Source organism: Cannabis sativa, chromosome 5 (genome assembly GCF_029168945.1).
Source record: "Cannabis sativa cultivar Pink pepper isolate KNU-18-1 chromosome 5, ASM2916894v1, whole genome shotgun sequence".
NCBI classification, from domain to species: domain Eukaryota; kingdom Viridiplantae; phylum Streptophyta; class Magnoliopsida; order Rosales; family Cannabaceae; genus Cannabis; species Cannabis sativa.
The window spans coordinates 19048264-19066618 of NC_083605.1; the positions used below are offsets into that span (position 1 = coordinate 19048264).

Below are 18355 nucleotides of genomic sequence, written 5' to 3' on the forward strand. Positions count from 1 at the left end.
TATTGATACATATATTTCAATTTTTTGTCGGTCAGCGCAACTACATTTTAAGTCAACGACACTTGACTCAAAGAGTAAGAGACAAACTATAGTGGCCAAAAATTGCACCAGATCCAAATGCCTCTTACATTCTAAATCAGAATCACAATCCTTCAAGACCAAGTCAGTAAATATAACCCACTCATCTAAAATGCATTGGGCTTTGCCTAAAATACAAGGCCCAAACGAGCCCAGTAGCTACAAGACCAATTAAATATAAAAGATAGGAACGAGTCTAACTGATCTACAAGAATCAATCCTTCCTCCTAGAAAAGGAAAAGACCACTTCCCACGTTCGTTCTTTAAAACAAATGAGTTTGTCCATCAGAGGCTCTATAAAAGAAGAACCTAGAAGTCTTGAGGGATCATCTCATCTTCACTCACTAAACACTCATTCAAGCATACACGCAATATATTAATATTATTATTACCAGTCCTTCTCCATCACTTCACAGTGGAAATATTTATTTTATATTTTCTTTATTTACATTCATCTATTCTTTATTCGAATTATTTACTGACTTGATCGTCGGAGTTCCTTCGGCTGGCACCATCCTAGTGTCCCAAGGTCTTAACAGTCATTTTTCTTTGTTCTAGAGGTTGTCAGTGCCTGCGATCTTTCCATTCAGATCATTATAGATTTTTCCCTCTACAGTCGTTCAGAGAAAATTTAAGGTCTTTTATCAAGAAAATTATAAAAATCACAATTATAGTTCAAAAGACTGTAACAAAATATATACGTTACCTGTTCATGTTCATTGGGTGGTGTGGGTATTGTGATTGAAGCATCACTTGTTGATTCTATTATAATTTTGAATGATTAGTTATTACATATAATAGATTGAGAGAAAAAATTAAAGAAAAGAAGCAAAATGAGAAGAGACAAGAAAATTATTTAGGGTTTATTTTTATTGCAATGAATGTCAAATTCTTTTGTCTGTGACTGCCACCACTTGCCACCATTTATGAACAATGGTAGGTACTTTTGGTCTTACTACCAAGAAGAAGAAAGAGGAGGAGAAGAAGAAGAAAGAGGAAGAGGAGTTCTCTCCTTCTTCTATGTAAGAAAGGAAAGTTAGGATTTTTTTTATCTTATGAGGTTCTAATTAATTTTATTTAATACGAAGTGAATTTTTTAAATGAGTTAAGTGCCATTTGTATAAAACAAAAGTAATAAAAAAAAACAGGAAAAGACTATTTTGTAAATTTCTGTCAAAAAGGCTATTTTGACAAATTTTTCTCAAATCCCTAAACACTTTCAGACGAATCAGACCTAAATTGGCAATTGAAATCTCTCTTCGAGTCGACCTCGAAGCTCTCCCTCTCAATCGAGCTATTCTATTTCTCTTTCTCGTTCTTTGCCAGCGACGACCCATCTTCGACGTCCATTTCCTGCCATCGACGAAGCAGGAGGACCACAGATCAAGTTAGTACTCTATGGAATTCAATACTTCTATTTCTTCTTGATTAAAAATTAGTTAAACTAATAGAATATGGGGATTAATGATACTTTATATTGTGGTGTTGGTAGTTCAATTTTTGATCAGCAACAATCACAATATACTATGGTGCCGTTTGGTAATACTTTTTTAATCAGTTTTCTGTTTTTAAAAGTGGAAAAGTAAAAATATTTTTCAAAAACATGTTCTATAAAACTGTTTTTACTTTTCAATTTTATAATTAGAAATCAAAATTTTAAAAACAAAAAAAAATCACTTTCAATATTTTTTTAAACAGTTTTTTTTCTTAATCAATCTTTTGGATTACAACCAGACCCGAACCCAAATCCCCTCCTCATGGCCTTGGCGCTGAACCCGGCTTCTGACCCGAACCCGAATCCAACCCCGAATCTTGACCCGACTTAAATAAAATCAAAAAATTAAAATGAAAATGAACTTTACAGAACACACTTTTGTTTTCTGTTTTTAAAATTGAAAAATAAAAGTGGTTAGAGAACGCATTTTTGTTTTTTAAAAACAAAAATTTTACTTTCATTTTGTGATTAAAAAATTAAAAAAATCAAAAATGTTACCAAACGACACCTATGCTTATTTAAAATTTTTAAAGAAGCTTTGATTTTATGGATTTTACGTTGTGTGCGAAGTTCGCACTGCAAAAGTTATTTGTAGGTTCTTTTAAGCAAATTCAATATGAGATTGTAGTATTTGTTTATGGGACTTTTTTTCTAACTTAATGTATTATTCTGCTTGATTTTAAAGAATTATAATGATAATATTGCCAAAAAAAAATAATAATAATAATGATAAGATATTTTAAGTCATGATGATAAAACTATTAATAATATAATGGTGTGGCTAATTATTAATTATGCGAAGTCCTTTAAAAATAATTATGTTAGTGTCAAAGAAAGCATTATGAAATCAAATATTAAAGAAACATAGTAGTAGAGAAGTAGAGAATAATTTATGATTTTACTTATTTATGTATAATTAGGTGTTAATAATTATAAAAGCATTCTAAACTGATCAAATATTAAAGTCAAAAAATGTCTTAGATGTATATATATATGTGAAAACTAGTGAAAAAAAATTACAAAATAAAACAAAACATATCAACTGGTTTTAAAAGGACAACCAAATATAGAACAATAGTTGCAGTCACCAACACATAATTATACTTGAAAAAAATAGAACAGAGACTAAAATCAAAATGATGTAAGTACAGCAGATCATTAAATTATATAGAGTTCTACCTTTAGACACCTGAGATAATTAATTTAAAATCATTTTAAGCAAAAAATTGTATAGCAGATCATTAAGCATAAAGTCCAATTAAATGTCAGCCTTAGCTACCTTGAATAAGGTTGTTTTGAAATCTAGCACTAGCATGACGATAAAAATACTTTGTGTTTTGGTCACCAACCTGTAGTCGTTGGACTCTTGATCTTTGTTGCCAAGAAATTTCTTCTTTCTTGAAGAGATGTGACAAATAAGATTCTAGCTGAGAAACTTCTTCTTGATTATACAGATCATGATCAACATTTTGTCCTGTAGACAATTTCCGTTTAGTACACCGAATATCTTTAGGTAATGTACTATACTTTTTTAAGTACCAAGAATCTAAATTTTCAGAACAAGAGGCTATGTTTGTGATTACAGTATCTAAGCTAGAGAACTCAGATACAGGCAACCATGAGTTAGATATTATATGTTGACATTTAGGATCTTCATTCCATAAGGCTTCATAAAGAAACCTCTTCCCTTTGTTACATGAAGTCAAAGAAGAAGTTGGGCATAATCCTAACTCAAGACTAAGCACTATATGATCTGAGCCGAAAAAGTCTAGCTGAGATGACCTTGCTGCAGGAAAATTAGCTCTCCAATCCAAGTTAACTAAAGCTGAATCCAACCGTTTCTGAGTTAGTGCGATACTTCCAAGTAAAACGAGTTCCTGTAAAGTCTAAAGGGCTCAAGGAACTCTCTTCTAAAGCTTGACGAAAATATTTCATATGAAATTCCTGACAAGTTACACCACCCATTTTGTCACTTAGCCCCAAAATTTCATTGAAATCTTCCATATATAACCATGATCCTGTAATAAAATCACTTAATCGTCTAAACAATATTCAGGAGAAATGTCTATTTGAAGTGACTGGTTCACTATAAAGCCCCCAAATGTGGAATGAAGAAGTGCCAGTAGACATTGTTAGCCAACAATTAATATAATTCTATTTGGCATCAATTATGGAAACTAACTGACGAGTCCCATAATATAATAAGACCCCACTTAAACTAATACTAGGCGCATCATAGCCATGAGAAAAGGAAAAATTCTTACAAATAACAGGAGTAGACCCTGCCTTTAAACGTGTTTCTTTGTTTTAGAGTTAGTTGGAGTTAGTTAGGATGAGCTGTCAAAATCTGTTATGTTAGTTGTTATTGTATCTGTTTTGCCATGTGTATATAAAGGCCTCAATTGTACTGTTTCATTATTCAATGAAAATTCTGTTGAATCAATTTTCTTTCTCTCTTTTATTTTCTTTTCTTTGTTTTTTGAAATGGTATTAGAGCCGTAAGGCTTTTTCTTCTTCTTCTTCCGCATTTTTTTCTACTCTGTTTCTTTCCTGTTCATCTCTTTCCACCATGGTTCAAACACGAAGTGGAGCTGTTATAGAAGAAGGTCAGCATTCAAGTGATCAACCTGGCAATAATCAAACTCATGATCAGGTATCTCGTGGATACAAGGATGAAGCTTGGAATCCCTATTACCTCAGTAACAGTGATCATCCAAGCTCCACTCTTGTTCCCAAGATCTTGACAGGGGGAGAAAACTACAATTCTTGGAAGCGTGCCATGAGTGTTGCCCTTCTTGCCAGAAATAAGATGAAGTTTGTCAATGGACAATTGCCTGAACCAGCTCCTGATCACGAAGACTATGATGCGTGGAATCGATGTAACAGCCTGGTTATTTCTTGGATATTTCATGTTGTTTCTTCTGATATTGGGGACAGCATAATGTATATGGACAATGCAGCAACTATCTGGGCAGAGCTTCATGAAAGATTTCAACAGAACAATGGACCTCAGGTGTTTGAGGTGAAGAGGGCTCTTCAAGTTCTTGTTCAAGGTAGTGCCAACATCCAAGGTTATTTCACGAAATTAAAGGGTCTCTGGGATATGATTCGTGACTTTAGACCTCTACCTGTTTGTACATGTGGGGCTATGAAGACTGTACAGGCATATCAGGAACAAGATCGGAAGTGAGAATTTTTAGTTGTTCTGAATGAATCCTATTCTGCTGCCAGATCCCAAATCTTGATGCAAGATCCCATTCCCAACATCAATAAGGTGTATGCAACCTTAATCCAAGAAGAAAGGCAAAGAGGACTGAATAATGTCTCAGCTGAGAACAGTGAATCTGGGCAGTTTACTGGAAGTTCTCAATTTGGGAGATCTAAAATGGTGTGTACTCATTGTGGGATGACAGGACATACCATTGCAAAGTGTTACAAGATACACGGGTACCCTCCAGGCCATAAATTTCATGGGAGAGGAAAACCTCAAGCCTCAAAAACTGCTGCTAATTCAATTGAGGCCCCTGTTGATAACAATGGAGATAATAAAGGTTTTAGTTCCATCATGACAGATGGTCTTACTACAGCTCAGTGCCAATCTATAATTCAGCTGCTTGCTAATCGAATTCAGGAGAATTCAACCAATGTTTCCACACCAGAAATTCAACCCCCTCTGGTTTCTCATCTTTCAGGTATGAATCCTTCTAAAATTCACTCTAAATGGATTATTGACACTGGGGCAACTCATCATGTTTGTCATGATCTAAATTTATTTTCTCAGACCTTTCCAAATCCTTCTTTGGCTCCTGTTCATCTCCCAAATGGCCAAGTGGCTTCCGTGTCTTGCATTGGTTCTGTCATCATCACTCCCACTTTAACACTATCCAATGTTCTCTATGTTCCTGTTGGGTTTTATGCCCTAAATAAAACTCATTTCAATATAATCAAATTTACTTATTAATATAGATCAGAAACAACATTTAATGTTGCATGGTTCACATGATTTATTTCATGATTATATGTACATAATGTATGAATTCATCTGAAACCCTTTTCACATACTTGATCCTGTTTATTGTGTCGTCAACACATTGGAAAGTAAACATGACTATGTGAATAAAGTTTCCTAGATTTATCAGACACAGGGTTTTACTGATATGATAATCTACAACAGAGTTTACTTGCATTTGGAGAAGTGCTATGTTCTTTCCAGAACATTGGTTAAAGTAAAGCTCAGGTTGGATGCATGGAGTATGCATCGGAAGGGACCGATATTGAACTTTGACTTAGATTTATTAAACTTACCGTAATATCTATTCAAGTCAATATCGCCTAGTTGATCCTAGATCAAATGATCTTAATCCTGATATGATTAGGCTCAATCTTGAAAGGCTATTCGTGTTCTTTGATTTGTTAGTTAAGCCTACTTTTAGGTCAGGGTGATACGTACATTTTGGGAACACGGTAGTGCAATTGAGTGGGAGCGCTATCATAAACATGGAATCTATAGCTTCTATCTGGTGAATAGTAAGCAAAGGATGATCTCCTTCGAGCTTGACCAAACGAACATAAATGGTGGAGTACTCATTTCACATTAGCTGAAATATCATTTATACGGGGTCAAGTGTTTTAAGGAATAAATACATTGTAGGGTGTAACGGTAATTTAATCCCTTTACAGTGTAGATCATTCATATAGAGGATCATTGATCACATTAGGATTATAACAATGGATAACTAATGATGTGTCTATATGGTGGAACATATAGAGCATTCTATATACTGAGAGTGCAATTCGAGTTCTATGCGTGGATTCAACGAAGAATTAATAAGTTAGTGAATTTTAGTGCTAAATTCTTGATCTACTTATTGGAAGCTCGGTTATATAGACCCATGGTCCCCCCACTAGTTGAGATAATATTGCTTGTAAGACTCATGTAATTGGTTTTGATTAATCAATTATAATTCACAAGTTAGACTATGTCTATTTGTGAAATTTTCACTAAGTAAGGGCGAAATTGTAAAGAAAGAGTTTATAGGGGCATATTTGTTAATTATGATACTTTGTATGGTTCAATTAATAAATATGATAAATGAAAATATTATTTAATAATTATTTATAGTTATTAAATAGTTAGAATTGGCATTTAAATGATTGAATTAGGAAATTGGCATTTTTGAGAAAATCAGATACAAAAGTGGTAAAATTGCAAAATTGCAAAAATCAAGGCCCAGTCCACCTAGCATAGGGCCGGCCACTTGTGTTATCTTTTTTAAATGATTTTTTCATTATTTTAATGCCATATAATTCAAATCAAGCCCTAGAGGAATGCTATAAATAGATAGTGAAGGCTTCAGGAAAATTACACTTTCTGAATCAGAAAAACCTGAGCCTCCACTCTCTTCTCTAGCCGCCACTCTCTCTCTCTTTTCTTCCTCAATATTTCGAACCTCTCTTAGTGATTAGAGTAGTGCCCACACACATCAAGTGATACCTCAATCATAGTGAGGAAGATCGTGAAGAAAGACATTCAGCAAAAGGAGTTTCAGCATCAAAGATTCAGAGAAAGAGATCCAGGTTCAGATATTGATAATGCTCGCTACGTAAAGGAATCAAGGGCTAGATATCTGAACGGAAGGAGTCATTATATTCCGCTGCACCCAATGTAAGGTTTCCTAAACTTTATATGTGTTTAATTTATCGTTTTAGAAAGTTCATATTTAGGATGTTAATAAACATACTTGTGAGTAGATCTAAGATCCTGGTAAAATAAATTTCCAACAACTGGCCTCAGAGCCATGGTAATTGATTTACTTACATGTAATTTGGACTTTAAAACGATTGTTTGTATGTTCTTTGGATGGTATCATGTTGTATTGAGTGTTATTTGATGATTGATTGATGATTGTGAAATTTTCGTGAAAAATAATTGTTATTTCGGTTCTGGCATTATTTTTATTGGATAGTATGGAAAAAATTAAGCAAGTTAGCCTTTTACAGAACTCAATTTGGATTTTATTTGAATTAGTTATGATTTTTTGAAGATTTGACAAAATCGGGGGAAATTTGTCTTTGATAGTTTCCTGCGATCGCAGAACTGTCCGTACAGTTTCGAATTTTTTCAATTTTCTTCAATTTTTCATACTTTTTCATGGAATTAACTTCCAATTTTTTGTATGGTTTTGTATATATACTATTACTATTCCTAATTCAATTCTAATTATCATTTTGAATTAATTTAAATTTTTTTTAATTTAATTCAAGATATTAGTGTAATTTGAATTTGAATAGAATTAGTATTTATCTTTTTGCTTAAAAATCTATCTTATTTTTAAATTTGATTATATTTTTTTTTTAAATTTAAGGTCAGATTTTATAAGATATTTAGAATATCTTTTAAGATATTTATAATATCTTTTAAGATATTTTAAAAATATCTTATCTTTTAAAATATTTTTTTTAATAATATCTTATCTTTTAAGATTTTTTTTAAATCTTTTTAGATATTTTGACCTTATTTAAATTTAAAATAAGATATTTATAATCATGTAATTTTAAATAGATGTAAGATATTTTGCTAATTTTTTAAATTTTGTTATTTTATTTATTTAAATTACATTTAAAATTTGAAAAAGATATTTATTTATCTTTTCTAATTTTTTATTTAATTTTCATTTATAAAATAACATTTAAAATTTAAAAGTAGTTAGCAAATTTTTGAAATGATATTTAGGTTGGATGAAACCTAATTTTTCAAAAATTGTAGGTTTAATTTTAAATTAATTTTTTTTTTAAATTTCGAATTTTTCAAATTTTTTTAAAATTTTTCGAATTTTTTTATTATTTAATTAATTATTTTTGAAATTAATAATTTAATTTAGAATTAAATAAATCCTACATCCAACTATCCAGCTAACCTTGTTGCAGGAGTATGTGTTTTAGCTTGTTTGTAAGTTTTCAAAACCTATTATTACTTGATTGCAAATAGCCATGGTTACTTTTTGCCAGATCTATTGATCTGATGGCTCCCTTGGTCAAGTTAATAATTTGTAACAGGTATATTTACAATCTTCTTTCATCTGTGTATGACCTAGCAACATGATAAGACCCATCCAAAGTGTGCCTGTGTGAGCCTATGTGTTTAATTTGATTATAGATACATATAGGTTGTTGTTGCTAAAATAAATTATCATAGTTCTTGATAGAATTTATTTAGGCCCATTTAGTTATTGGGCTTATTCAATTAATAACAGTTGTTCTTATTAAGGTTAAATTCCTCTCTTTTGGGCCTTGTGTGAGAGTTGGGAGCCATAGAAGTGGGTACGACATACTGAACCCAGCACCCCCTCACATGAACCACCCCAATTGTGAAGGCCCATTTGCCTGATTTGAATGACTGTACTAGGTTAATTACACTAGTTAAACCTAATTAAAATTGATTAGCAACATAATTAATTTCATTTATTTTGAAATTAATTTAGAAAATCATAGTTTAAAGAATTTTATATTCTAAGCTAAACTATATGTATTTTCTTGTATTTAATTAAATATAGAATTATAACCATCTAGATTCTTTATGGAACTTAATTTAAATTTTTCATTAAATATTCCTATTTAAGTTGATATTTAGTTATCTTCAACTAACCAACTTAAATCTGAATATCTTTTGAATTCAAAATTTCAAAATTAAGTTGAGGAATTTTAGGCATTGGTTATTAAGATTCTTTAGATATTTTTTAAGTTAATACCTTTTCGAATATTAACTTAAAATGGAATATTTTCAAATTAAGTGGTTACAACTTAATTTTTGATATTTAATTAAATTTAAATTTGAAAAATATTTAGGTTCTAGATTTTTTCTAATACGACTTAAATTAGATATTTTTTCAAATTTTGTGGAAAAGATACTTAGTCAAATAAGATATTTTCTAGATAGTTATTTCTAGACTACTTATTATTTCTAATATTAAATAGGAAAATATTATAAATTGTGAAATTAATTATTTATATAATTAATTTTGGTACAATTTATTTTAAGTATATTTTTCCTAGTATTAAACTAGAGATTAATAATTAAGCCTTCTCTACACTTAATTATTTATTTCTTGAATTTAATACATTTAATTAATTTGAAAATAAAATATCTAAGTTGATTTAATCATCATACTTAAATATTTCTTTTTCATGACATTTAATTAAAAAGAAAATTATTTTTAGTTGAAATTTAATTTTTCAACTAAATTTAAATAATTTTCAAAATATATTTTTTCTTTATTTTATTAATCAATTTTTCGAAATTGCATTTCTTAAATGCTAGAATTTCGAATTTTATCTTGAAAAATAGATTAAGTTGTAAATTAATTATTTATTTTAATTAATTCTTGGATCAACTTAAATCAATGATTTTTTCATTTATTGATCAATTTAAAATAAATTGAATTAAAGTATATTATTAGAAATTGAATTAATTAGTCAAAGGAAAATCTAGATAGATGATATTTTTGCTTGAAGTATTTTTCTAGTGTATTTAATTAAATAGAAAATTAATATTTAAGTTGATTTTCATCATCATACTTAAATATTTGAAATTTTTCTTATATATTTAATTAAATAGGAAAATTATATTTTTTGTTGTAAATTAATTTTATTAATTAATTTTGGGCCAACATTAAATTAGAATAACTTTTCCAGGATTAATTTTTTTTTATTTTAACATGCATTTTCGAAAATTGTATTCTTAAATACTTTAATTTTTCGAAATGCAATATATATTTATAGAAAATTAAATTTGAGTTGTAAATTAATTTATATTAATTTTGTAACAACTTAAATTGAATATTTTTCTAAATATTTATTGGAAATTATTACTAAGATGGAAGAAATACATGTTATTTTTATATCCATCTAAGTAAAATTTATAAATATTAAATTAAAATTTATATTTAGAATTTTTCATTCTAAATTGGAAATTTTAAATAAATATATATTTAAAATAAATAGATTAAATAAAGAGAATCAAAGAAAATACAACTCACTTTAAATAATGAGCTTGATTATTATTAAGATATTCGATCTCCATTGTTGGTCTTACAAAAGTTAAATGTTTTCAATATAACCTCGAGACGCTAGACTTCGTCCCCCTATGGATGGTTATTCGTTGAACGCATTTAACACCGTAAGATTTCATTTGATAAGTGTTTTGTAAGTTTTCGTCTCTATTAGACTCTCCCCTACGGTGACTACTTAGAGATAAACTTATAAAACATGAAACAATGGTGGAAGCTCATAAAATGAGAATAACCTTGACTCTCGCCTACCGGGACAACGTTGGATTCTTATTTTGATCGAATAAAAGGTTGCTAGAATGGTTTCTATTTTAGATGAGCTGACAACTCTATTCAATAAATGATGCTTTGACTCTGCCTCTTAGGGACAACTTTGTATCGGTTGTTGAAAACCTTGGAAATTATTTAGGATTGTATGTTTTAGTATTTTCACTAGTCATTCCTACTTGCTATATGTTTATAATTTACGAATTGTGTATGAATTTATATTGAACCATGTTATTTTCTGTTATTAAGTTGTAGTTTAATTTCGAATCTTCATTGTTGGTCTAACATGTTTGTTTTTCTAATGAGATAAATCCCTTATGGATTTTCACCATTAGACATACATAATAGTGTTAGATCTCGAAAGATAAATATTGTATATGGAACATCTAGCTGTTCATCAATTGATGACACCTTAGACTAGTATTTTTACAATATGAAACAAGAAGATTACATAAATAAGATTACTTTGTCTTTCGCTAATCGAAGCATCGTTGGATTCTTATTTTAAACGAAATTATCCTAATTCCTCTTAGCTTATTCATTTCGAATTAGCTTCAAAACATATCATTGGATGAATGGTCTATAAATCATTTCATGTCATTCTATATTTTCTCATGAGAAATTAAATGACGCATATGATTATAATCCCGAAATTCTATTCCCAATTGATATAAAACCTCAATCTTAGAAATCTCCTACTTGTATGGGCAAATCTGACTTAGAGTTTGTATTAGTAGTGGTGGTCCAAGAAAGAATTACTCATTATATTTGGTTGAATTTAAGTCTTTGACTTTAATTTTAGAATCCAAACAGAAATTTTCTTATATTTCTAATTCCAGATACAATACAGTTACACTTTCTCAAGTGTTTAATATCCATATTTTATTAATGGATTCAAACTGTATGGAATATGAGTTAGGTATTCTGTGACCAGGATCCACTTGCACTATTCTAAGAACTATTTGATGTAACTAAACCTATGTCATCAAAAGACACTACCACATTTTTTTTAATCTATGGCATTTGTATCTTGTTCATAGTGAATTTGACATGATCAATCTCTGCAAAGAGATAATATGCCTATATCCACTGAAAGTAGTTCATCTCATTCGCAGATGGATGTACATTCAGGGGTGGATATGAGTTTTTCGTTGTATTCTTAAGACGATAACTCTAGATTATACCTTTTAGCAAAGAAATTTGAAATGTTTGAAAAATTTCATTAATTTCTAGCAATGGTTAAAACCATTAAGGTAAGTGGTTAAAGATCTTGCGAACTGATAGGGGTGGAGAAATAGTTAGTAGATATGCAGTTCAAAGATCATTAAATTGAATTTTGAATTATATCCAAACTTACCTCCCCAGAAATTTCGATTTGCATATTGATGATTAGTTACTAGTCGTTGCCTAAGTCCTTCTATGGTAATACAATTTCAGAATGATGTAATGGTTGTATACTTAATGTAAATCATTACTAGATTCATGGATGACCTAATCAAAATCTTAAGAAAAGCTAGAACTGTTAACCATGGTTTGTTAGCTATTCTAAGTGATTAGGGGTGGACCATCCCAATGTCAATAGATAAGAAAGTGTTTGTTCAAACAAATACTACTTTTCTAAGAAAATGACTAAGTCTGAAAAACAAGTAGCAAATAAAGGAGATATTTAATTCTTGATTCCAAAAGTGTTCTATCATCTTATATAATATATGATGATCTCACTGCCTCTATTGTCTTGTCACAACCAAAGAGGTTAATACCATTTAGTTTTCTTCGACATAATTCACGGTACCTTGTCGTAGTGGGAGAGTTTCTAAGAACTCACCTTCTCATGACTTGGGAGACACTAGTGATTCAAATCCATTGTGAGTTTAAACAAGTAATGGATTGTCAAGATAAGAAAATAAGAAGAAAGCCAATAGAACTATGGGTTAATCCATTCACATGGAATAACCTAAAGCTTTCTATTACAAGGACATAAAATGAAATTTCGTTTATAAGTCCATTCAATGGACTTAACAAACTTCCTGTTCCTAGTATTATAGGTTTGAGTTTATCTAAACCTATGGCTTATGGTATACCTGGTCATTACTTACTCTAATGCAAGCAACTTACTTTAGTAAGATGCTGAAGCATTTTCTTTCTAATGGAAATCTATAGAAGCTTCACAACTTCTAAGGCATAGATTTTATTTATCTAAGGAAAAGTCTCAACTATTCTAGAAAAGATAAAGCCATGAAAGAATTTCTTATTTCAACAGTGAGAGGTCTTTGATATGCTTTTGTATGCCTTAGGCCAGACACCTGCTGTTGAGTGGGAGTAATGAGTAGGTATCAGATTAATCCAGGAGAAGAACATTGGAAGACAATCAAGTAAATTTTAAGATTAAGAAGAGGAACTATATGTTAGTCTATAAGGATGTGTTTAAAACTCTTAGACTACACCATATCAGATTTCAAAAATTTGCCTTTGTGCTAGTAAATTTTTCTGATAAGATGGTGGTTACTCTGGGGGTGGAATAGTGATTTTGGAGAAGTGTAAAAACCTATCTGAAGTCTCTAGGTCTACCAGAAAGGGACTGAATGTTAAGTTGCAGGAAAGGTACTTATTCAGTCTAAGGAAAGTTCTATACATCTTTGGCACTATTCCAAATTGCCTTAAACTACTAGTGTTAATTTCCTGATTAACCAAATGTAGTTGCCAAAGATATAGAATCCAGTAGCCCAATAGAGTAGACATATAGAGAGGAATTTCACATTATCAATGATTTTGTGATTAAGGAAGAGTAATAGTGGAGAAAAGGTTGTGGTTAATTCAACCTTTCAGATCCTATTACGAGGAGTTTACTACTACTACACTTGATTTGTATATCAAGGTGTTGAGATTATTTGAAACGCACTTTTTGTTTTATATTAGTGCAAGTGGGAGTTTGTTGGGTTTTATGCCCTAAATAAAACTCATTTCAATATAATCAAATTTACTTATTAATATAGATCAGAAACAACATTTAATGTTGCATGGTTCACATGATTTATTTCATGATTATATGTACATAATGTATGAATTCATCTGAAACCCTTTTCACATACTTGATCCTGTTTATTGTGTCGTCAACACATTGGAAAGTAAACATGACTATGTGAATAAAGTTTCCTAGATTTATCAGACACAGGGTTTTACTGATATGATAATCTACAACAGAGTTTACTTGCATTTGGAGAAGTGCTATGTTCTTTCCAGAACATTGGTTAAAGTAAAGCTCAGGTTGGATGCATGGAGTATGCATCGGAAGGGACCGATATTGAACTTTGACTTAGATTTATTAAACTTACCGTAATATCTATTCAAGTCAATATCGCCTAGTTGATCCTAGATCAAATGATCTTAATCCTGATATGATTAGGCTCAATCTTGAAAGGCTATTCGTGTTCTTTGATTTGTTAGTTAAGCCTACTTTTAGGTCAGGGTGATACGTACATTTTGGGAACACGGTAGTGCAATTGAGTGGGAGCGCTATCATAAACATGGAATCTATAGCTTCTATCTGGTGAATAGTAAGCAAAGGATGATCTCCTTCGAGCTTGACCAAACGAACATAAATGGTGGAGTACTCATTTCACATTAGCTGAAATATCATTTATACGGGGTCAAGTGTTTTAAGGAATAAATACATTGTAGGGTGTAACGGTAATTTAATCCCTTTACAGTGTAGATCATTCATATAGAGGATCATTGATCACATTAGGATTATAACAATGGATAACTAATGATGTGTCTATATGGTGGAACATATAGAGCATTCTATATACTGAGAGTGCAATTCTGAGTTCTATGCGTGGATTCAACGAAGAATTAATAAGTTAGTGAATTTTAGTGCTAAATTCTTGATCTACTTATTGGAAGCTCGGTTATATAGACCCATGGTCCCCCCACTAGTTGAGATAATATTGCTTGTAAGACTCATGTAATTGGTTTTGATTAATCAATTATAATTCACAAGTTAGACTATGTCTATTTGTGAAATTTTCACTAAGTAAGGGCGAAATTGTAAAGAAAGAGTTTATAGGGGCATATTTGTTAATTATGATACTTTGTATGGTTCAATTAATAAATATGATAAATGAAAATATTATTTAATAATTATTTATAGTTATTAAATAGTTAGAATTGGCATTTAAATGATTGAATTAGGAAATTGGCATTTTTGAGAAAATCAGATACAAAAGTGGTAAAATTGCAAAATTGCAAAAATCAAGGCCCAGTCCACCTAGCATAGGGCCGGCCACTTGTGTTATCTTTTTTAAATGATTTTTTCATTATTTTAATGCCATATAATTCAAATCAAGCTCTAGAGGAATGCTATAAATAGATAGTGAAGGCTTCAGGAAAATTACACTTTCTGAATCAGAAAAACCTGAGCCTCCACTCTCTTCTCTAGCCGCCACTCTCTCTCTCTTTTCTTCCTCAATATTTCGAACCTCTCTTAGTGATTAGAGTAGTGCCCACACACATCAAGTGATACCTCAATCATAGTGAGGAAGATCGTGAAGAAAGATCATCAGCAAAGGAGTTTCAGCATCAAAGATTCAGAGAAAGAGATCCGGAGTTCGATATTGATAATGCTCTGCTACAGAAAGGAATCAAGGGCTAGATATCTGAACGGAAGGAGTCATTATATTCCGCTGCACCCAATGTAAGGTTTCCTAAACTTTATATGTGTTTAATTTATCGTTTTAGAAAGTTCATATTTAGGATGTTAATAAACATACTTGTGAGTAGATCTAACATCCTGGTAAAATAAATTTCCAACAGTTCCTACTTTCAATATTAATCTTTTATCTGTCAGTTCTTTAATGAAATCCATGGCATGCACCTTCTTATTTTCTGAAATTTCCTGTGTTATTCAGGAGACTATCCAACATACTCAGATTGGGAGGGGTGATCGAGTAGGCAACCTATTTTTTCTTGACATTCTTTCAAGTTCTTTTGTTTCAAATTGTAATTTTTCTGATTTTAAACCTCCTGTTGAAAATATATGGCACTATAGATTAGGCCATTTTGCTTGTATAAAACAGCATTCTTTGAATAAAGAATTGATTTTTGATCATTCAAAATCTACTGATTTCCATTGCAAAATATGTCATCTTGCAAAACAAAAAAGATTGCCCATTATTTCCAATAACAAATTTTCAAATCATTGTTTTGATCTCATACATGTTGATATATGGGGACCCTATAATACCATAACAACTGAAGGTTTTAAGTATTTTTTAACCATTATTGATGACCACTCTAGACATACATGGGTGTATTTTCTTAAACAAAAATCTGAGGCTCAATAGGCCATTCCAAATTTTTTGAACATGGTTAAAACTCAATTCAATACCCATGTCAAAAGCCTCAGATCTGATAATGCTAAAGAGTTACAATTTCCCACCCTTTTTAACTCTCTAGGCATACAACATTTTCACTCATGTGTTGAGCGTCCTCAACAAAACTCAGTTGTTGAAAGAAAGCACCAACACCTACTTAATGTAGCTCGGGCTCTTCTTTTTCAGTCCCACATCCCTCTCTGTTATTGGAATCATTGCATAAGTACTGCTGCCTACATCATAAATCGAACCCCTTCCCCAAATTTGCATCATAAATCTCCCTATGAGCTGCTGCATAAACAGCCTCCCACTTACTCTCATCTAAAGGTTTTTGGTTGTTTAGCCTATGCTTCAACACTCCCTAGTCATAGAAACAAATTCTCTCCTAGAGCCATTGCTTGTGTTTTTCTTGGCTATCACAATTGTATGAAGGCCTATCGGTTACTTGACCTTCATACCAATCGGATATTCATGTCTAGGGATGTTCAGTTTTATGAGACAACCTTTCCTTATACTTCAGGTACTTCTGTACCATTCTCCCACATTCATTTTTTTCTGATAATTTTCTTCCTTCCTCTGTCACACCAGAGGCTTCAAAAAGTACCAATCCTTCACATGATGTCACCACCTCTACCCCTGTTACTCGATCCAATCGAGTAATCAAACCACCATCCTATTTACAGGATTACCACTGCTCTTTAGCTCAGGCATCCACTTCTTCCCAGCCAAAAACATCTACATCTCACCCTCTCTCAACTACACTCACTTACAACAAGCTCTCTCATGCTTTCAAAGCGTTTGTTCTTGCTGTTTCAAGCCTTTTTAAACCCACCACATATCAGCAAGCAGCAACTGATCCCAAATGGTTACAAGCTATGGATCATGAGATCATTGCTCTTGAAGAAAACCATACATGGATCATTGTTACATTACCTGCAGGAAAACACCCGATTGGATGCAAGTCGGTTTATAAAATCAAATTAAATTCAGATGGCACAGTTGAAAGGTTTAAAGCAAGATTAGTGGCCAAGGGCTATACTCAGCAAGAAGGAATAGATTACACAGAAACATTTGCTCCTGTTGCAAAGTTAGTTTCTGTTAAGCTAATCTTAGCTCTTGCAGCAATGCATCATTGGCATCTTCAACAACTTGATGTCAATAATGCATTCCTTCATGGGAATTTGCTTGAGGAGGTTTATATGACTTTACCCGAGGGGTACAGTCCTAAGGGGGAGACTCTTCCTGTCAATCCAGTTTGTAAACTCAAGAAATCCTTGTATGGGTTAAAACAAGCTTCAAGGCAATGGTTTGCTAAGTTTTCAAGTGCCTTGCTTGAAGAAGGTTTTACACATTCTGCAACAGATCACTCCCTCTTCATACAACATTCCTCTAATCATTTTATGGCATTGCTTGTCTATGTTAATGATGTCATCATAGCAAGTAATGATCTTGCAGCCATTCAATCTCTCACTGTCAGACTTAATGGCAGATTTAAACTGAAAGACTTGGGGAGTTTGAGGTATTTTTTAGGGATTGAAGTTGCAAGAACTAATGAAGTAATATTCATCTCTCAAAGACCATATGCTCTTCAAATTCTTGAAGACTTTGGAAAACTTGGATCCAAACCCGTGACTACCCCTATGGAACCAAACCAGAAATTGCATCAGGAATCAGGGGAGCTCTTGGACAGTTCTCAAAGTTACAGAAAAATTATTGGCAAGCTTCAATATTTGACAATAACCAGACCAGATCTTTCCTACTCTGTCAACAAGCTTAGTCAGTATCTCAACAGTCCAAGAACTCTCCATATGAAGGCTGCAGAAAGAATATTGCAGTATGTGAAAAGTTGTCCTGGTTTCGGGTTATTTTTTCCTGCAGAAAATGATGTGCAGCTTAGGGCATACACTGATGCCGATTGGGGAGCATGCCAAGACTCAAGGAGATCGACTACAGGCTACTGTGTTTTCATTGGAAAATCCCTGATATCTTGGAAAAGCCATGGCAACAACAGTTTGTGAAGTTGTTTGGCTCATTTCTGTTCTAAAGGAATTAGAACAGAGTCATGGCAAATCTGTTGA

The 18355-nt window shown here is 31.7% G+C and overlaps 1 protein-coding gene across 1 annotated transcript; it reads right to left on the bottom strand.

The window, feature by feature from the left end:
- Positions 1 to 2844: 2844 nt before the first annotated feature.
- Positions 2845 to 4101, bottom strand: LOC133038196 (uncharacterized). Its single transcript, XM_061116282.1, has 2 exons — positions 3982 to 4101; positions 2845 to 3450 (listed from the first exon to the last, which is right to left on the bottom strand). The coding sequence occupies exons 1-2, from the start codon at positions 4099 to 4101 to the stop codon at positions 2845 to 2847; spliced, it is 726 nt and encodes a 241-aa protein (XP_060972265.1).
- Between the last annotated feature and the right edge of the window lie 14254 nt (positions 4102 to 18355).

Bases quoted from the DNA above. Each gene is read 5' to 3' on its own strand.
- LOC133038196 (XM_061116282.1), bottom strand. From the start codon at position 4,101: ATGCGGAAGAAGAAGAAGAAAAAGCCTTACGGCTCTAATACCATTTCA. The intron at 3,451-3,981 runs GTACAATTGAGG...TAGACTTTACAG, and splicing joins TTTCATTGAATAATGAAACA to GAACTCGTTTTACTTGGAAG.